The sequence below is a fragment of the Patagioenas fasciata genome, chromosome 4 (genome assembly GCF_037038585.1).
Source record: "Patagioenas fasciata isolate bPatFas1 chromosome 4, bPatFas1.hap1, whole genome shotgun sequence".
NCBI lineage: Eukaryota > Metazoa > Chordata > Aves > Columbiformes > Columbidae > Patagioenas > Patagioenas fasciata.
The window spans coordinates 81,101,643-81,120,686 of NC_092523.1; the positions used below are offsets into that span (position 1 = coordinate 81,101,643).

The window sequence follows — 19,044 nt, forward strand, 5'->3', positions numbered from 1 at the left end:
TGCGGAGCTGCTCGGGCTGCGATTACCTGCTCAAACAGAGCGGGACAGTTTGCCAGGAATGCTGGACGTGGGAGTGAAGGGACACAAACGTCCTTGGAATTGTGAGAGTTTTTTGAGAAGTCAGTTCTTTTCAAAAGACTGGAAATTGTTTGTAACAAATTGTGGGGATGATGCAGCATGTTCCCCGTTTCATGACCTTCCTATGTCCGAGGAACGTGGCATGTTCAGTGTGGCATTTCTGGAGTTTCCCTGTCCCCCTTCACTTGTGCGGGGATGTGGGCTCTGCAGGCGGAAGCAGTGGGACACTAACAGCGAAGGGCAGGGGCTGCCTGCCGGCTCACAGGTCTGATTCTGCTGTGAAACACAGGTGAAATAAAAACGTCCTACTTGATCAAGACATGTATTATCGTGTGTATTGCTGGCCACCAGACAGAACTCTTTCAGATTACTTTTTTCACTTGATGCCTAAGGAGTTGAGGAGATGGACCTGGAACAAGCAGACTATGAATCTGTCACCTGTAACAGATTCCCCCCCATTATGTCCATAGGGGGGGGAAATATTTTTCTTTTTTAGTGATGTTTTCGGCCCAGTGCTGAGGATCCCAAGGTAGGGTAGCAGGACTAAGATGCTGCTGTACTCGGGGTTTAGGGAAGAAGCACAATTGCTTAGTATCCTAACCACGTAAAGGGGCGTTCAGCTGATCCTGCTGAGGCAAAAATAAATGAGGATGGTTTTGGTTAATTTGTAGCAGAGCTTTGGACTAGCAAGACAGTAGAAATAATGCTTACCTGGCCTCACGGTTCTGAACATTACTGCCGAAATGGCTGGTGCTCGCATAGCATGCGATGACGAGCAGCCTGCGTTTATCTGATTAATTGTGCTTTCGGGTGCTGCCTGCCTTTCATGTGAGACCATTCCTGCTGCCTTAGGGTGGCTGTGCCGAATTCGAGAAGTAGTGCTCAGAAAGAGAGTGGAGACCAAGAGAAAATGGCTTATTTGGAATAGTTGATGGGACCATATCATTGTGCATCCTATTGTTAAAGCTTTTACCAAGTTTCGAGCAGAAACCTCCTGTTTCTGGGAAGGGGATAGCAGGGCTTAGCTGATACCTAATGGTTTTCTAGCAGGGGGAAAGGAGTCTCGTATTTTCCTTTCTCTTTTATGATGAATGAATGACCTGAGCTTTGGGGTGTGCTTGGTCTTTGGAAACCTTTGGTTTGCTGTTCATGGAAGTATTAGGCGTTGGTTTCTCTTGTTGTCCGGCTAACACGACTTTCCTGTCACCCCATCACGACAAGTCAGGAAGGGCTGTGCCTGCGCTGCTCCCGTGCCGTGTCACTGCTGCGGCACCCGTGTCCCTCGCTGCCCAGCTCTTGTGAGTGTCCCTCGCGCCAGCCCTGTCCCCGCAGCTGACACCGCCGCAGCACCAGACCGTGTGGGCAGCACGGCGGCTGTGAGGTGGGGGCGTTCCTGCAGAGCTGGGCTTTCTAAGTATTCGGTTCGTGTTTTTTCCCGGACAGCTGGTTTGGGTCTGAGCTGGGAGGGAACGGAACTCCCTGAGCCGCAAAAGCCGCTCGCTCCCGCTGGGAGGCAATTCCGTTATCTAACGTTTGGATCTAATATCCTTGCTTAGGGTGAAATGCAGTTGACTAGGCACATGCTATAAATGCCCTGTAATAGAGTATACGGGAGCCATACGTTTCCCTTTGCTACGTAGGTCTCTTGGTGGCACTTAGCGGCTGCCTTGGGCGCTCGTCAGCGTGTGCCGTGTCCAGGAACGTTCACGGCCTGTTCACCTGCGCCATCCCGCTGCCCCTTCCAGTCCAGCCAAGGCTTCTTTGGGAAGGTTAGAGGCCAGCATTGCCCCGAAGGTCCTCTTCTTCATTTCTGCCGGTGCCTGGTGGTGGGTGCTGGGGAAAAGGAGCTGCGGATGAGGGTTGTTAGAGGGCTCCTGTGTGACCGTGCGGCTGCGCTCGCGGTGTCCCCAGGCTGCCTGCAGCTCGCGTGCGTTCAGTGAGCTGGGGACAGCCCTTGCAGTCCTTGGCCTGCGAAAAACAATGAAAGGGTTCAGTCCTGTAGAGACATGGTGGAAAACCGGCAAAGACTTTTATACAAAGCAGCAAGAACTGGACAATATTTCAAATGAAATTGTGCTGCCTGTTCACGTCTCTCCCCTCCCCTTCATTGAAATTCAGAGCTCAGCTTCTCTTTTCTGGCAGAAATCGTTTCTCAGCTGATACACTGAAACACTCAGAGATAGGGGCTGGTTGGACCCTTGTCTGCCATGTTTAGTTGTACCCATGCCGCGTGTCTGCACGGTCAGGGTTCATGTTCCGCCCAGGCTCACTTTATTGTTTTTTCAAGTCAGTCCATGTTTTTCAAACCAAGTTATAGGTAGGAAAATTATTTACATCTAAGTTGTAAAGTTGTCCTCCTAACAGTTGCATCCCAGTTTTTGCTAAACATGCTTTTTATGACAGGTAAACATGGGGAAAAGGTTTAACGTTAATCCTGTGCCTCTGCGTGACTTGTCCGCTCGTTTCTTCCTCCCCTCCCTTTCCACAAGTTCTCTAACTATTTCTGTCCCTTTCGCAGCGGTAGTCGCTCTTCCAAAACCTTCAAACCAAAGAAGAACATTCCGGAGGGCTCTCACCAGTACGAGCTGCTGAAACACGCCGAGGCCACGCTGGGGAGCGGCAATCTCCGCATGGCCGTCATGCTTCCCGAGGGGGAGGACCTGAACGAATGGGTCGCGGTTAACAGTAAGTCCGCTCTGCTGGTTTTGGTGAGGACGGTGGTGAACGTGGACTGGAACCCGAGGGAGGGGCCCTGTGTTCATCCTGGGGGGTGGGCTCCGCTGCCCTGCGGAGACCTGCACGTCGTGTGAGTGGAGCCGGCAGGTGCAGCGCGGCCCGCCAGGCTGAACCCCGCGGCTCCTGCGCCAGAAACGTCCCTGCTCACAACATGGTTCTCGGCCTTGGTGGCTGCGCTCTGGGCACTTGGTCTCAGACAAGCGCTCAAGTACAAACGCCACTGCCGTTTCTGGGAAATAGCTTGTCAGTGCCATCTTAGGATGTTTAATTAATCCTTCTTAGCTAGGGTTGGTACCCAGTGGTGTGCTAAGTGGAAAGCCATAATGTAGGTGAGTGTGAGGGCCACGACTCCGGTATTTTAAGGGCTACAGTTATATGTGTCACCTGCTTTTCCTTCAGCCTGTAACAAACCCAGAAATCTGTCTTTGCAGTTTTCTTCAAGTTATCTTAAAGTTGTTTCAGCCAGGTTGTGAGCCTGTGCTCTGGCACGTCCGCGTTATTTTAGCTTCCTCTGGAGCTGTTTGTCCCAGCTCTCTCCTTTCGTGCTAGGCCAGGCCAAACAATGGTGCCCAAATTAGTGCTTTCTGATGGCTGGACCATGTTTCCTCCTTCCTCCTCTCGCTGCTGGATGGATGTGCCGCCTGCCTTCTGCTGCTAGGAGTGGATTAACCCAAGCCCTATCCCGCTCCGTAGCCCCTGCAGAGCTTCAGCTGCCACGGACTCTGTGCCCGGTCTGGTTCTTTGCTCATCTGTTGTGTCTTTAGCTTGGCGTGCTTCCGCGGTGGTACAGCATTGATTGTGCGCTGCAGTGCAGTCTCAATTACACTCAAGATTAATGTCTTGTAGTTGTCTATTTGATGTGGGTTTGTCTATTTCTTCTTGCTCTTGGGCAGGTTTGGGAAGCAAAGCTGTCACGCTGGCTGCAGTGTTGGGTTCTCGCGGAGCCCTCAGTGCCATGCCCAGTGACGGGGCGCTGGTGACGGGGCGCTGGTGACGGGGCGCTGGTGACGGGGCGCTGCTGGCGGCCTGTGCTGCGCCAGCTTCTTCACGCTGTGCTGCACAGCTCTCTCGAAAAAGTACCAGCCCATTTTTATGAGTAAGCACTACTAAAGATGCTTAATATATTGCTGGCATCCTTCCCTTGTGCTGGTTCCTGCACTCTGTGTCTTGCCTTTCCTATGCGGCAGCTGTGCTTTTCTCCTCCCAGATAATTTAAGTGCTGAGTTAGCTGGGTGGCAAAAGGAAGCGCAGCACTTGATAAGAGTCAGAGCTGCCTTTTGGTAAGAGCCGCGTTCTGGACTGACGTGGTCCTGCAGCAGAGGGGGTTTATTGTAACGTGTGTTCCCTGGCAGCGAGTGGCTGACGAGGTGCTCCCGTCACTCGCAGCATCCCTCTGGCACACCTGGGACCCGGCAGTGGCCGCTGGGAGCCCCTGCACTTGGTCGAGGTGTCTGATGGGGAAATGAAAAGTGTGACTTAGTGTTGGGTTTGCCCTTCAGTATTGAGGGCTCAGGAAGAAATGTGCTCTGCTTTTCTTCTTCTTGCTCAGCTCTTGGCTTTACCGATGTCTTATGTTGATAAGTTGACTTATATGTCAATTCTTCAAACGTGTTTTCAAAATAAATTAGAAGGTGAGAAGTGTACAACACTTGGTTTTCAGTTTTGTCTGAAATCTCCTTGATTCAAAGATGTTAAAAATTATTTCAGAAGTACATCTTGCCCATATCTTTGTAATAGAACACCAGACTGTGCACTTCTGTGCATAGAAAACTCTTGGAAAAAATAAACGAAACCCTTGAAATTGAAGAACAATGAGCAAAAAGCGGAAATGCAAACCTGCCAAGCCACGGTGCAGCTCCATGCTCCTGCGTCTCCCGGCCGGGTGGCGTCTGGTGGCCTGTGGGGCTGCGGGTGTGGGTGCGCGGCGACGGCCACGGCGCGGGTTTCTGAACGCGCCCGCCTGGAAGCAGACACGGGCTGTGGTTTCTGCTGGAGCAGGGGAGGGAAACTTGATGAACAGTTCATGTGCACTTCAGGAACAAGCGCTGCGTGTAACCGCCTCTTGCCGCCTCTGGCGCGGAATGCCACCTCCTCCTTCAGCCGTCCTCCTCGTCCTCTGAAACTCTACCGGCCCCTCCTGATGCCCTGTTGCTGCTTTCTGCTGTTGCTGTGCAGGGCTGAGGGGAAGTGCTGCTGGAGCTGAACGAGGTGCGTGCCGACCAGCTTGCATGTGCTTCCCCTTTTGGATACCTGGGAAGTTGCACCACACAGCTGTAGGCTGTGTCCCGCATCTGCTGAGCTGCAGCTGTATCTTGCTGCCGTGTCACCTCTGTTCATTCTCTGCAAAAATCCCGTCCTTCAGCCCCCAGCTCTCCGAGAGTCAGCGGGACCTGCTGGTGCCGACACGTTTGGGATGCTGGAGTCTGTTTTGTGACAGCAGCACTGCTGTAGCTCTGTGGCAGAACCAAGAGCTGTCCCTGTCACCCCAAACCAACACGAGCAACGCGTGGCTGTCTGGTGACGTGTTCAGGCTGTTCCGTGTGCTCTGCTGGCTGGGTTCATCCAGGAGCAGAGTTTACAGCGACCATGGCAGGATGGGAGAGACGGGAACATACAGAAAACTGTTATTATGAAACTACACCATGCTCTTAGTCACAAGAATTTAACCCAGCATACTTAAAATCTTACTTCCTAGTACTTAATATTGGTCTCCTTTCAATTTTTACTCATGACATCCATTGTCTGAAGAATATTTGACCAAGATGAGCTTATATATTATGCCCGTGGTAAGGCGCTGTGCTCCCCAGCAGATGCGAGGGGAGCTGAAGCGGGTTTCTGAGGGTCTGCAGTGCCCTGAGAACCCAGTGTGCTGCGAGCTGGCTGAAGAGCCGTGCCCTCAGCGCTCTGAGTGATCCAGCACCCCTTCCAACTGTGGGAATACTTAGATGTGCTAACCTTTGGTCTTTTATTTCAGTAATTCAACTCTAATTGGAAAGTTGACACTGAAAATCTTTGTTTTATTCCGGACTTGCTAGTAGAATTTGAGAATTTAATAAAATGTACCAAACTTTCAGAAAAGGAAATGACTCAACTTTCTTTTTCCCTTTTATTCTTTCTTCAATTGAAGATTTTGCTGCAGTGAACAATTCAATAGTCCTTCCAGAGGCCGTGGTGGAAAGTTGGTGGTTGCATTCCGCATCTCCTTGATAATACATCTTAAAAAGCAATAGGAGTGAGATTTATTTCATGAAGATGCTCCAGGGCCCTCTTCGGCAGTGCGCAGTTGCAGTTAAGGCTGTCAGCAGCTTGTTTTGCAGTTACAAGTGCGGAGTATTAATGGAAGGTTTCAATGCTTTACAGCTGTCGACTTCTTCAACCAGATCAACATGCTTTACGGAACCATTACGGACTTCTGCACGGAGGAGAGCTGCCCCGTCATGTCGGCAGGCCCCAAGTAAGCTGGTTTTGTGCACGTCCTCGGGAGTCTTTGCTGTTTGGAGGTCGTTTTTGAAAAGCTGAGACGAGCCGCGGGGGGCGCTGCGGGCGGGCGCTGCTGTGGGTGGGAGGGTGTCCGCTGTCCCTGCGGAGAGCGCTGGAGCTCGGGCCAGCGGAGCAGGGAGCGCAGAGGTGGGTTTGGTGTGTGTGGTGTTTTTGGTGCGTGTTTTGTTCTGTTTGGTTGTTCTGTTTGAGCTTGGGAGGTAAACCAACTATCAAAACTATTTTTTTCCCCCCGAAATGTTAATGAAGGCTTCTTCAGTTAAGATTGGAGGTATTTGTGTGCAAGCATTCAATTAGAGCTTTCCAAAACCTTTATTTTAGGTATTTGAAGAGGAGTTCTGGAAATACACTTGTTTTTGCGTAGTCTGCACAAGAATCCCCTATCCTGGCGCTCAGCTCAGTTTTACTGCTGTGATTCTTGCTTACGCTTTTGTACAGAAATGCAACATTGGTGGTTTTGCTTGCTCTCTAACTGCTTCATGTCTTGTGAAGAGGAAAATTGGCTTCTAAGAGAGTGCTGAGGGAGGGCGTTGCTGCCCCTTAGCTTACCTAGAAACCTTAGCTGAACAGCGCAGGAGAGAAGCGCTCCTGCCGCGCTCCGCGCCCGGTGAGGCGCCGCGGGTGGTGCTCCGGGGCCGCATTTCCAGCGGTCTCGGTCTGGAGCGGTGCTGCTGGGCGCCAGCACCGCGGGGCGGGCAGAGCGGCTGCCGCGGGGGCTGGAGGTGCAGGGGAACAGAGGCTCCCCATTCACCATTGTGCGGAAGAACTTTGGGCGAAGCTTGTGCAATAACGCAGCCCATTGTCTGCTTTGTGCTTCGGCATGCAGAACAGATGCTTACTGATTAAATAAGAGCATGAAAATATTTCTCTGCCTCATTGTTTGTCTGCTGAGAAGTGGTTATTTTGGGGGTGGAGGTTAATTATTAAAGGCTTAGCTGTCAAGTTGCCAGATTAAACAATTTGTTTCTTTCTAAAGAGAGTGATAACTGCTGACAGGAATGCACGCGTTGCTCAAGTGGTTCTGAAGCAGGGCGTAGATGCTATTGGCCAGGAGCTGGTTGGGACAGGGTTTGGTGAGGTGGTCTTGTCCCCAGGGCGTGCAGAGCGCTCCCCAGCCCCTGCGCCCCTGTGCTCAGCGCTGGCTTTCTCCAGGGGGTCAGAACCGTGTGTGGGGGCTGAGGCCAGACAGGCAACAAAAATTATCCTAGGGAAGTACTGCTGGAAAAGCTGTGGGCATGGCAGCACGGCTGTTTACAGGGCGTTTGCTGCCCTTATCTCTGCTGTTCTCTGCCGGCTCCAGCGCTGTTGGTGTGGGAGGCACTGAGTCTCGGGCGCTCTCGGGGGCTGGAGGATGCTGTCTGCTCAGTATTGCGTCCTCATTGCTTTTGGACAGCAGCGTTAGTTAACTGAAACAACTCGGACAAGGGCGTTTGAACAGTTGGGCAGCAGCAGCGCGGGAGCTGGGGAGAACCAAAAGCAGCGAGTGCTCCATGGCTCTTAGGAGTTTTTTCCCTAGGTTTTTTTCCTCCTGTGCAAGGGAATTGTGTAGTTACATCCACACGTGGGCCGTGCTGTTTGTTGTCATAACCTGCAGTTTGGAGTGCCTTGGTATTCCTTTGTTTTCTCCTGACAGTCCGCAAACAGCAGCTGAGAAACGCAGACCCACCGTGTCACTTAATGGATGGGGTGGTTGGGTCACACTGCGCACAGCACAGCTGACGGGCCGGTAGAGCTCACGGGAAACGAGACCGGATTCCTCAAGGGGGAGAGGAACCAGAGCAGAAGGGAGGTGCCCGATGTATCCGCTTCTGGTACTGGTGTTTTGTCTTAAAAACCCCTTTAAAATGAAGAAAAACGACCCTTCGTGACAGGTCACCTGGGTCCATGCCTGGGGTTTTTATGTTTGATTTTTGCCCCTGGGAGGGTTAGTGCATGGAGTTAGTTAAGGATTGGCATAAAGATCAAGAACAGATCGCCTTCTCCTGCTGCACAGCTTGTTGTCTAGCAATTGGAAAAAAGCAGTGGTTTAATTTGTTCTAAAACGTGAGATTACTCATGGTAGTGTCCCATTCTTTTAGCAAAGACGAGCGGTTCCTTACCACCCAGACCCCGGCTGGCTGTCCCTCCCGACCGTGCTCAGATGGGCTGCGGTGTCGCTCTCAGCGCGGCAGGCGTGATAAGAAGTTAAGAGCGTTCATGGAAGCAATATGCTTGTTATCCAGCCTGGGCTGAGACGAGTTCTCAGTGTTTTCCTCCCTGGTTGTAAGTCTTCAGTAAGAACACAGAGTTTTTCTGCAGTCTTGATGTGACAGTCTTGCTGAGATAGAGAGGTGATAGACAGGTCCAAACTCATGTCTGAGAAGCCTTTAAAAGGCGTTATTGAGCCACTGCATTTAATTGCTGTGGGACAAGGGCACAGCTTTGATTGTACTCAACCTGGTGGTTTGGGTTTTTGTTTGGTTGGTTGGGGGTTCTAGGCCGTATACATTTAATTGCATAGTAGATGAGCTGATCCTGCGGTTATTGGTACTTAGGGATACTTTCCAGAGTGAGAGGCACAGCTGGGTTCTCTGCGTACGGATGGCAAATGGCTGGTGTTGACCGGGGTGAGGGAGTTCTGCCAGGGCTGTTGGGGATGCCCTGCTCATGTGAACCGCCCGCCCCTTGCCCTTACAGCCCTTCAGTAAACGGTGGAGGTTTCTGAACCTGTATTTTCTGCAGAGGAACTGACGGTCACCGTAAGGTGAATTCATTTCTGTCACCAGAGCTGTGGGTGTTTGCTCGCAAGCTTCAGCTGGAAATGTTTTTACCCTTCGTCTCTTGTAGCTGTTTGAATGATTCTAATAGATCAGAATCCTTTCTTTTTTTGTTAAGCTGGTGAGGAATACTGATTTTCAGAAATCCAGAAATGCTGTGGTCCTTTCAGTGTGCATGGAATTTTTGCATATGTTTTGAGATACAAGTTAAAAATCACTTTGGACCCTCTGATTTGGGATCATTTTAAACCATTGCGAGCAGCAGGCTCGTAATTCCTTGTAAAATCTACTGTGAAAATGTTCTCCCAGTTATCGTGGAGAGAGCCAGTGTGGTTTTGTTTCCAGTTATGCACAATCTGAGAGTGTTTCCAATGCAAGGCAGCGGGACAGACGCTGGGGTCTGGCGTGGCAGCGGGCGCGGACGCGCGGCGTCACCCGCGCCTTGCAGTCGGTCCCCGTGCGGAGCCGGCGGGGCGCAGCGGCACCTCCGACACCCGCGGCCGCCTCGCCCGCCCCAGCCCGGAGCTGTTAGTGAGATACGTGTTCCTGGGAGAGCCGAACGGAGCCCGGCGCTTCACTGCAACTGCTGCCATGTTGTTCTTGTGGAGGGGGGAAAAGCCTTAAAACAAGGGCTGCAGGAGGGTGTGGGACTGTGGGGATGGAGCGGGAAGAACAGCCTTCCAGGCCTTGATGTGGATGATTCACTGGTGTTACGAAATGTCTTGTTGTTGTTGTCCCAACACAGATACGAGTACCACTGGGCAGACGGGACAAACATCAAGAAACCAATTAAGTGCTCTGCACCAAAGTACATTGATTACCTGATGACGTGGGTCCAGGATCAGCTGGATGATGAGACGCTATTTCCTTCTAAAATAGGTAAAGTAAACAAGTAAAAGTGAACATTGTACTTGGATTAGTATTGTACAGGAATATTCAAGTCTTATAGTACTAAAAGGTCTCGTAAGTGACTGACTGGAGTAGGACAAGTTGAAGCAGTTACATTATGTATCTAAAGGCACGTTTTAGCTCTTTAAGGTTAAAATACATGTGCTAGTACATGAACTCTGATCCACGTGTTGATACTACTAATCAACTTCTATCCCAATCCTGAACGCAGGAAATAGTTTTCTGTTTGATAACTGACTGTGTTGATCAAATGTTATGGGGTTTTTTCTTTTTCAACAGTGGATTATTTCCTGAGAAATAAGGCACAGGGTCTCAAAACCTTACAACCAGTAATTGGTGTGAACTGGTGGGTTTTTGATGCAGGACAGATGCTTGGTCTGGATGAGGAGCTTCTCCTCGGCCTTACTTCCAAAGAAGCTGAATTGCACCTTTCATCTTGAGTTCGTGATTTTTTTGCTTCTCAAATGAAGATGGAAGATGTATTTTTTTTGGCCATGTATTTCAGAAGAGCAGGAGGAAGATAACAAACCACCAGCAGCTCTGAAATGAGAAAACGCTGCGTCTGGAGGCACGGAGGACGGTTTGTTCCGAAGCTCCTAGCTGGCGGTTCTCCAGTGCGCTGCTGCTCGTCGGCTTCTGGTCCGCTGTGGGAAAGGAAGGGACATCTCTGCACGGCTTTTATTTTGTGAATGGTTTCTGAAGCATTCGACACATTTTCAATGAATTCCTTCAGAGAAATAGGGCCACGTGTCGGAATCAAGCGGCGTTTCTTTGACGTACGGTTGACAGATAGGCAGAGAAGGCTGGTTCGCTTGGGAAAAAGTGACGAGAAGTTACATCTCTGCTCAGTAGATGTGAGTGTGGTGCCATTTGTTCTGGTGTTTCGGGGCAGCGTTCTCAGCTGGTACAAGTCCACTGCTGCCGGGAATGACGTTAAATAGATACAGCTCGAAAGGCTCACTACATAGGGACTTGATCTTTCTTTGGCTGCAGCATATACTTCACTGAAGACTTTTTTTCTTTTAATAAGAAGTATTTTTGAAAGGTGGTGATTCAGAAAGAAGCTTAAATGCCCCAGTGGATGAACAACTAGATCTGAACTTGCCATGCGGTGCAGTAGCTGATAAGGAAATGCGATGCCCACGTAGGCAGGGCAAGCGAAGTAGGTGTACGGACATGGTACTGGTAGGGTTTATAAGCGTTAGTGAGATCGTGGTTGGCCTACAGCATTCGCCTTGGGCCGCTGGCCTTCAGAAGGGACTTGAGCAATTGGAAGGACTGTGGAAGAGCTAAGTCGCCTGGGAAAAGGCTACGCACCGAGAAGTGAGACAGGCGTGATCTTTTTAGGTGGTTGATATCTATCTTTTTGTAGCCTGCGGATGTGTTGACTGAAGAGATCAATGCTCCCGGTGGCGGGTTGCTGTTTCCTAAGCAATTTTAATAGACCTTGTGTGCTGACAAAGAGCTGCTACTGAACCTAGTTTAGCTTGTCCTGGGTTGCTGTCACCGCCACGGCTGCAGGAGCATGTTGTGGAGTACTCGAGCAGGCACGCAAGCAAGCAGCAGCCTCTGGCCAAGGGACGGCCATGGGCAGGACGGAAACGCGAGTCCTTTGCTAGGCACAGGCAGCGGGAAGGAGCCTGGCTCTAATCTCGCTTGAGCCAAGAGAAGCATAAAGCTCGATGGCTGGTGCCAAAGGTGGTTCCCGTTGCCTACACAAAGGTATCTGCTGTCCCTTGGAGGACCCTCTGGTATCTTGGACACGTGCACGGGGCCATCGGGGAGACTCGGACCCCGCAGGAGACTTTTCCTGTCCTGCCTGGGCAGCCCCGGGCCGGTCCCGAGAGGGCGTCTCTGAGCGCTGGGTTCTGTGCCGGGTACCTGGGTCCCCGGGGAGCTGCCCTGAGGCACAGCGAGGCACAGACGGACTGCTGGGCGAAACCAGACCGCCCTTCTGCGGGACACGGGCCTGCTTATGACGGCTTTCAAATGCATGGAGTGGGGCACAGCGTTCGGAAATAAGCCACCTCTGTTCTTATTTCTAGGTGTGCCCTTCCCAAAGAATTTTATGTCGGTGGCAAAGACAATTCTAAAGCGCCTCTTCAGAGTCTATGCTCACATTTATCACCAGCACTTCGACCCCGTGATCCAGCTGCAGGAGGAGGCTCACCTTAACACTTCTTTCAAGCACTTTATCTTTTTTGTTCAGGTAAGTGTGGCAGAATCATTAGTTACACTTAGATTTTTGAAAAGTAATAAATCGAAGTATTGGCCTTTCATTTTTTTTAACAGCTGGTGTGTTTGTCAGATAGTCAACAACTTTAGGGCCCTAGGATGGTGTCTTATTCCATTTGTATGTGTATTTATTGCTAGAAATGTTCAAGGCATGGAAATGTTTTCAATGAAGTATTCGCTTGCTACCAAAGTGAATACTGGGAAGAGTTTGCTACCAAATGGTAAAGTAGAACAGCAATTCCTAGCAAAAGGAGGAGGGGGGGACGGCGTCTGAAGTTAGGGGAGAGCAGTGTGCTTACTTCAGAGCTACGGTCGCACTCTGCCGTGTACAGAAAAAGGCAAAAGCATCAACGTGTCACCTTTCCTTCTGAGAAGGGGGGGGGCCCGGGCAGGCGGATGTTGCTGTTCGGCTGGCGGCCGAGGCAGAGGGGGCGGCCGAGGCAGAGGGGGCGGCCGAGGCAGAGGGGGCGGCCGAGGCAGAGGGGGCGGCCGAGGCAGAGGGGGCGGCCGAGGCAGAGGGGGCGGCCGCCCGAGCGCCGGGGGCCGTGTGTCCGAACCAGGCTCCTCGCCCCAGCCGCACCTCTAAAGCTGCACCCGTGTCTGTCCCGTATCCCTACAGGAATTCAACCTCATCGATAGAAGAGAACTTGCACCACTTCAAGAACTGATTGAAAAACTCACCTCTAAGGACAGATAAAAGGAAGAGGATCTCTTGAAGTCACTTGTTTCTTTAAGCAAGCGTGTGGTATTTGTTTTTTGTTCATCTGGTTTTTTTAAAAAACAAAACGAAACCCTGTGCTGTTATTAATGGCAGCCAAGATCTACTTTCTGTGCTTCTCTTAGGGGAAATCTTTTGTCTGGTAGTGACACGCAGTAAATAGCCTTTTGTTTTCCATTGTTGTTCCTCATTGTGGAGCTGTAGCGGGTGCTGGGTGTTGGTCAGGACCGTGCCTGGCTGGGCTGGACGCCGCTGCTGGACGGGTTCTGTTGGCGTCGCTGGTGGCTCGTTCTCCTCAAGTCCCTGCAGACCTGCTCGCATTCTCCAAGTGCCTTGGCAGGCTCGCTTCTGAGGTGCAAAGCACATACGATACTGAGCATTGCTGGACACAGAAATACCAACTAACACCCAGGACACTTACCGATACTTGTCTTAGAAAAATATATATTTGCTTACACTAAAAAAAGCCATAACTTACTGAAATCAATGATCTCCAGCTTTTAATACAAATATTTGTCTTATTTTTTTAGAGCTTAATATAGAGTTTTTCAAATGTAGTTATTTCTTAGAAAGAAAAGTGATGGTGAAGTTCTCGTCGCCAAATCAGAACAATGGAAGTGGTGTCAAAATGACCAAGAGCCTGTGCTTAGCACGTAGTTAAACATCTGCTGCATCGGGTCGGGCTTTTCATAGTCGCTTTTATCTTCTGAATGGGAGAAGCAGCACCTTGTGTCCACCACCTTTGTTAAGTTTCCTGGCATTTGCCAGATGAACCGTTAGTTTGCACAAATAGTTAGGGAAAATGTTCCGTAGAACAGATGCACTGGGGCAATAGTAAGAGAAGCCTGGTTTGCAGAATGGCTGGCGAGATGGTGTTGGTAAGGTCTGAACCGAAAGCTGGCTCGGGGGGAGCTCTGCTGGCCCGTGTTTTCCTGTGCTAGGAAATACATCTTGGAGGAAATATCGTTTTGTGGACCACTTTGGGTTTCTGTCAGCGCGATGGCATTCTCTCCCATTTAAATCACGGCCGAAGAACTACAGCAGTTGGCAAGAGTAACAGGAACACACTGGTGACTTCTCAGGGGGTTGTCATTTGGTAAGTGCATTCTGTTTCTGAGAAAACCTCATCCAAGTGTGGCCTTGCCCACCTTGGTGAGCGCCTCTGTCCCCCTAGGCTCGTGTTTGCTCAGACCAGAAATGAGGGTGGCCTGCGACGAGTTAACTCCTGGGGTGACTGCAGACCTAGAAGTGACGCAGGAGTTCCTGCTGCAGCTCTGTCTCAGGGTTCCTGCTGCAGAGCCCATGGCTGCTTTTTACACGCACGTCCAGGTCTATTTTGGATTCAAAGAAATTTGCGTTAGGTTCTGTGATGTGCTGTCCCATGATATCACTAGTTGCCAAATATAGTACCCAGGTGGTTAATGTTGCCAGGCTTTGCCAGATTGTGACTCCACAAAACAACGGGTTTTAGACCCAATGTGATGACCTTAACTGGCCAACGTACCCTAGGCTGACTCCTGAACCTCTAAAACTCAGCGGTGAAGCCAGGGTTAGTGTGCGACAGTGAAGCTGAGCTTGTGTTGTGCGCTTTTGCTAGACCCAAAATGCCCGGTGAGGCAGAAGACACTGCACAAAATCTGTACGTGGCTGCATGCACAGCAACGGATAAACATCTAAGCACGGTAATAAACATACTAGGGACTAGAGGAGACTAGAATCACTACTTTTGAGGTAAAGTAGTGTATTTTGGAAGCATCTGAAGGCTTTTTGAAGAACTATGTTACCTTCAACTGAGTTAAATTTCCTACTTTGCTAAAACTGCTTCCTAGAGAAGCAATTTCATGTTTTGTTACCTCGTGTCTCTGTTTGCTGAACAGGCTGGAGAACAGCTGAGGCAGCCTGGTGCTGAGCTGTGGACAGCACTGTGTGCTCGCTTCGCTGCTTTCGTTAGAAAGGGAAGCACAGAGTCCCGTAGGGCGCTGAGGAGCGGTCACGCAGGCTGTTCGTGCCGAATGCTAAATACAGAGGCTGCTTGCAAAGCACCTGCAGCTTAGCATTTGTAATTCAGACAGTCCTTGTTTTCATTTGAAGCTTCACTACAGTTCAGGAGAACATGGACCATGTTTGGCATGTTTGCAGATAAATGTCATTGCCTGTTAAAATCTGCTCCAAGGGCAAGTGAAGTTTTCACTTATGTTTTGGCTTTTTTACGTCATACAGAATTGCCAGGTTTTCTTAATGTGTGGGTGTCAGAGGAAGGGGCTTTTATGTTGAGTTTGCTTGACCACACAGAAGCAGCTGAAGTCCTGAGTTGGAGCTGCACCATTTTAAACAGGCTTCGGTCTTGCAGGAAGCTGAATTGGAGAATGTGCTCTTGCACGTGCAGCCCTTTGTGCTGTTCTTCTATGGAAGGAGCGTTTAGCGACCCACCGTTTCGAGCGTGCGAGCGAGGTAGGCGTGAGCTCCAGAGCCGCGAAGAGCACTGCGGACGCACCTAGACACAGAAATCCTGTCTGGGTTCCAAGGCGAACCGCCTTGCTGAGTTGAGTCAGCGCTGCTCCAGAGGCCGTTGTGTGGGGCCGGCCGTTGTGTGGGGCCGGCCGTTGTGTGGGGCCGGCCGTTGTGTGGGGCCGGCCGTTGTGTGGGGCCGGCCATGCAGGGTGGCGGTGCCGGGCTGGTGGCGCAGGTTGGCGGTGGCGCAGGTTGGCGGTGCCGGGCTGGTGGCGCAGGTTGGCGGTGGCGCAGGTTGGCGGTGCCGGGCTGGTGGCGCAGGTTGGCGGTGCCGGGCTGGTGGCGCAGGTTGGCGGTGCCGGGCTGGTGGCGCAGGTTGGCGGTGGCGCAGGTTGGCGCTGCTGGCAGCGCTTGCAGGAGAGGAGCCTGTCAGCCAGCGCTGGGCTCGTGTTAGCGCATCCCTGCGAGACATGAGGGCGAGGGTGGTGGGAGAGCTCGCTCCAAGGGACGAAATAGAGAGCCCTCATTACATTTAAAGCTGTTGCACTGGTTTGGTGTCGTGTACCGGCAAGAAACTCCAAAGAAAAACACTTGGCAGTGAGGGTTTGCTTGGATTGGTACCAGTGCAGTTTTTCTCATTTTTATTCTGCATCTGCTCTGGAGGTCTCTCTTCTTCTTCTTTAATAGCCAGTTCTAGAAATTCAGAGGCATCTGCTGCAGTTCACCCGATCAGAATAAGAATCTATTATGTAAAAAAATGAGTTTATTTTTGTACTCAGTACCTGGCAGCAGAGTCCCCTTGGACAGAATAGCTTCTAGGCATGTAATAAAAGCTTGGAGATCATGATTTGCCTGACAGCTGTGTGAACACATTGTTTAATTATCCAACACTTGAAAAATAACAACATTAAAGATAGGTATGCAGTGTTTGGGGTTTAATATCCCTATGCTGTTTATATTTGCAGCTTTTAATTGTTTGTTTTCTTTTCCTTAAGAAAGCTATGGGACCAGAAGTTCATGTGTGTTTACATTCTTGGAGTAAGGGCACATTGAAATGCTAAACAAAAATTGCCATGTTTTACAAGCTGCCCTGGGTGGCGTGAATGTGTTTGTACGACACCTCCCTCACCCCCAGGCAAAACCGCAGAAACGAACCCTGACCAGAGCCCGCGCCGCTCGAGCCCCACGCTGCCCACGGCTTCTGCTGGAGCCCGCGCCGCTCGAGCCCCACGCTGCCCACGGCTTCTGCTGGAGCCCGCGCCGCTCGAGCCCCACGCTGCCCACGGCTTCTGCTGGAGCCCGCGCCGCTCGAGCCCCACGCTGCCCACGGCTTCTGCTGGAGCCCGCGCCGCTCGAGCCCCACGCTGCCCACGGCTTCTGCTGGAGCCCGCGCCGCTCGAGCCCCACGCTGCCCACGGCTTCTGCTGGAGCCCGCGCCGCTCGAGCCCCACGCTGCCCACGCCGCCCGCAGCCTCTGCTGGAGACCTGAGCTGGGAGCTCATTGCCATTTGGAGCGTAAGGTGCGGATGGGGTGAACCAGGCTGGGTGGGCAGTGCTGGCCTGGCCCTTCTGGTTAATGGGTCTGTAAGTTCTATGGCTTGTGGCGCTTAGTCTACCAGCATGTTAGACCGTGTCGGTGGTGCGGGTGGCAACTTCAGGAGGTCGTCTGCCTCGAGGGAGATGGGGCTGACTGCTGAGCTCGAGTTCCGCCGCCAGCGCTGACACTGGTCAGCGTGGGTACGCGATGCTTGCGGAAATATCTTTTCCCAGTCCTTTGAATGCAGTCAGGGATGCAGGCTGGTGCGAACAGAAAGTGAAAGGCTATGTTCTGCTGTTGAGGGAGCTGAGCGGCAGATGGAGAAAAGAGGTTGCAAGGGCAGGTGGCCCATCTGCAAGTATCGAGTTTCTTTTACTGCTTACTATGCAATAGAGAGCTTTGAACTTTGGCTGTTCTGTCAGACAGAGGAGCACTGTCCTTCCTCGGTCCTTACTCAGTACGTAGGGGCTGAGCACTCTCCTGGTCTCCTTGACACTCACTGAACAGGTAAATTACCTATTTGCTGCTATGGACTGTACTCACCTTTCCCTTCGTTCTTTCTGTGTCTCGTGGGCCAGCAGACACAGTTTTACTCTGAACACATCGTTTTGGACAGCTGTTCTTTTCCTGGCTGGTCTCCCTGCTTCCCACCGGCCGGAGTGCTGCGTCGCTCTACATAAAAACCCCTTTTAGCTGAACTGTTTAAAAAGCTGCAGCGTGAACACAAGCTCCGTGCTTTTCTTTCACAAAAAGGTCCCTGTTCCTCTGAATCTGTTTCCTTCACTGCTAATATCAGTTGTCCTTTCTTCCTAAAACCACTAGCAGTTCTGCGAATGCCTGTTGTCTTTTCTTGCTTATCTTCTTCTGTAAGGTGAGGCTGACATTGCTAATTCTAAGCATTAAACCATGTTGTTTTCCTGCTTTTCTTACTCCTCTTGCCAGGTTAAGATTGCGGCCTAGGGAAATACCAGATTATGTTTGTGTTTGAAGAACCAATTCCCTAACTTGTTCATAGAGTATTGTATTTTTAGGGGGAAATTAATTTTTATAGCCACTAAACTATACTCATTATTTTTGTACGTTTGCAACTTGTGACATTTTTCAGAGCCGTGTCGCGGAGGGAACACTTATTTTCATGGCTGTTTTACTAATTCTGTGTGCTGTGGTTGTGTTGCGTAGGACCAGCGAGGCACATACCGCGATGTGCAATGGCAGAGAGAATGCGATAAAGGTGAATGAGGTTTCAATAAAAGGCCGTTTGTGAAGGCAAAAAAATATTAAAAAAAAAGGGTAATAGAAAAGCAACACTAACCTTTGCAATAGAATCCTAACACGTGGAGAAAATACAGTGGAAAATAGCGTACGCAAGATGAGACCCCTTACTGTAAGCTAACCGTGCCAATATCGCTTCAGTTCGCACTCACGGATATTTTAGTTCTAAACGAGAACAGCTTTTGATTAAAAAAAGTTGAATGTCTGCAAATCCGCAACATGTTTATTTGGGAGCTGTAAATAATGTATACAGATGGTTGTATGTGATGGGGCAAAATATTTAAATCCTAGGTTTTTTTTCAATAAGAAACTGAAGGCTGTTTATAAGAGAAAATAAATAGCTATGTTTGACCATGATTGTCTTTTCTTCCTTCTTGAACTTGTCTATAAATTATCTTCTACCTGTAGATAGAATTTTTTCTGTATATTGTACACATATGAACATGACACATACAAAATAGATTTTGTAATTGCCTTGTCAGAATTTGTGAATATTTGTATTGCAGGCAGACACAATAGCAATAAAACAACCTGGTAACCTTTTCATTTCCCTGTTTCATGCCCTGAATGCACCGGTACGACCGGCGCTCAGCGCGGGAGCGCGGAGAACGCCCTTTGGCCACAGTGCGGGGTCTGGGTGCTGTTCCCGAGGAAGGAGCGGAGCTGCGCGCCCTGCGGCTCGGGCACAACGGGACTCCCCTCCCGCGGCTTCTGCTGCCCGTCGCAGCGGGGCGGACAGTTTTTCTTGTTTTTTCTTCTTTTTAATTTTCTGGTTTATTTTTTCTTTTTTTTTTCCCTCTTTTTAGTTTATTTCTCCTTTTCAACTTTTTTATTTTCTTCCAGTTTTTCTTTTT

At 50.5% G+C, this 19,044-nt stretch overlaps 1 protein-coding gene across 1 annotated transcript in view; it reads left to right on the forward strand.

Moving 5' to 3' along the window:
* MOB1B (MOB kinase activator 1B) overlaps window positions 1-13,317 on the forward strand; it is a 32,071-nt gene extending 18,754 nt beyond the window's left edge. The window contains exons 2-6 of the mRNA XM_065836897.2: window positions 2,597-2,763; window positions 6,175-6,268; window positions 9,814-9,947; window positions 12,023-12,186; window positions 12,832-13,317. Of these exons, the coding sequence (XP_065692969.1) occupies window positions 2,597-2,763; window positions 6,175-6,268; window positions 9,814-9,947; window positions 12,023-12,186; window positions 12,832-12,909 (637 nt within the window). The 3' untranslated portion in view covers window positions 12,910-13,317. The remainder of the gene's footprint in view (window positions 1-2,596; window positions 2,764-6,174; window positions 6,269-9,813; window positions 9,948-12,022; window positions 12,187-12,831) is intronic.
* Window positions 13,318-19,044: the final 5,727 nt, after the last annotated feature.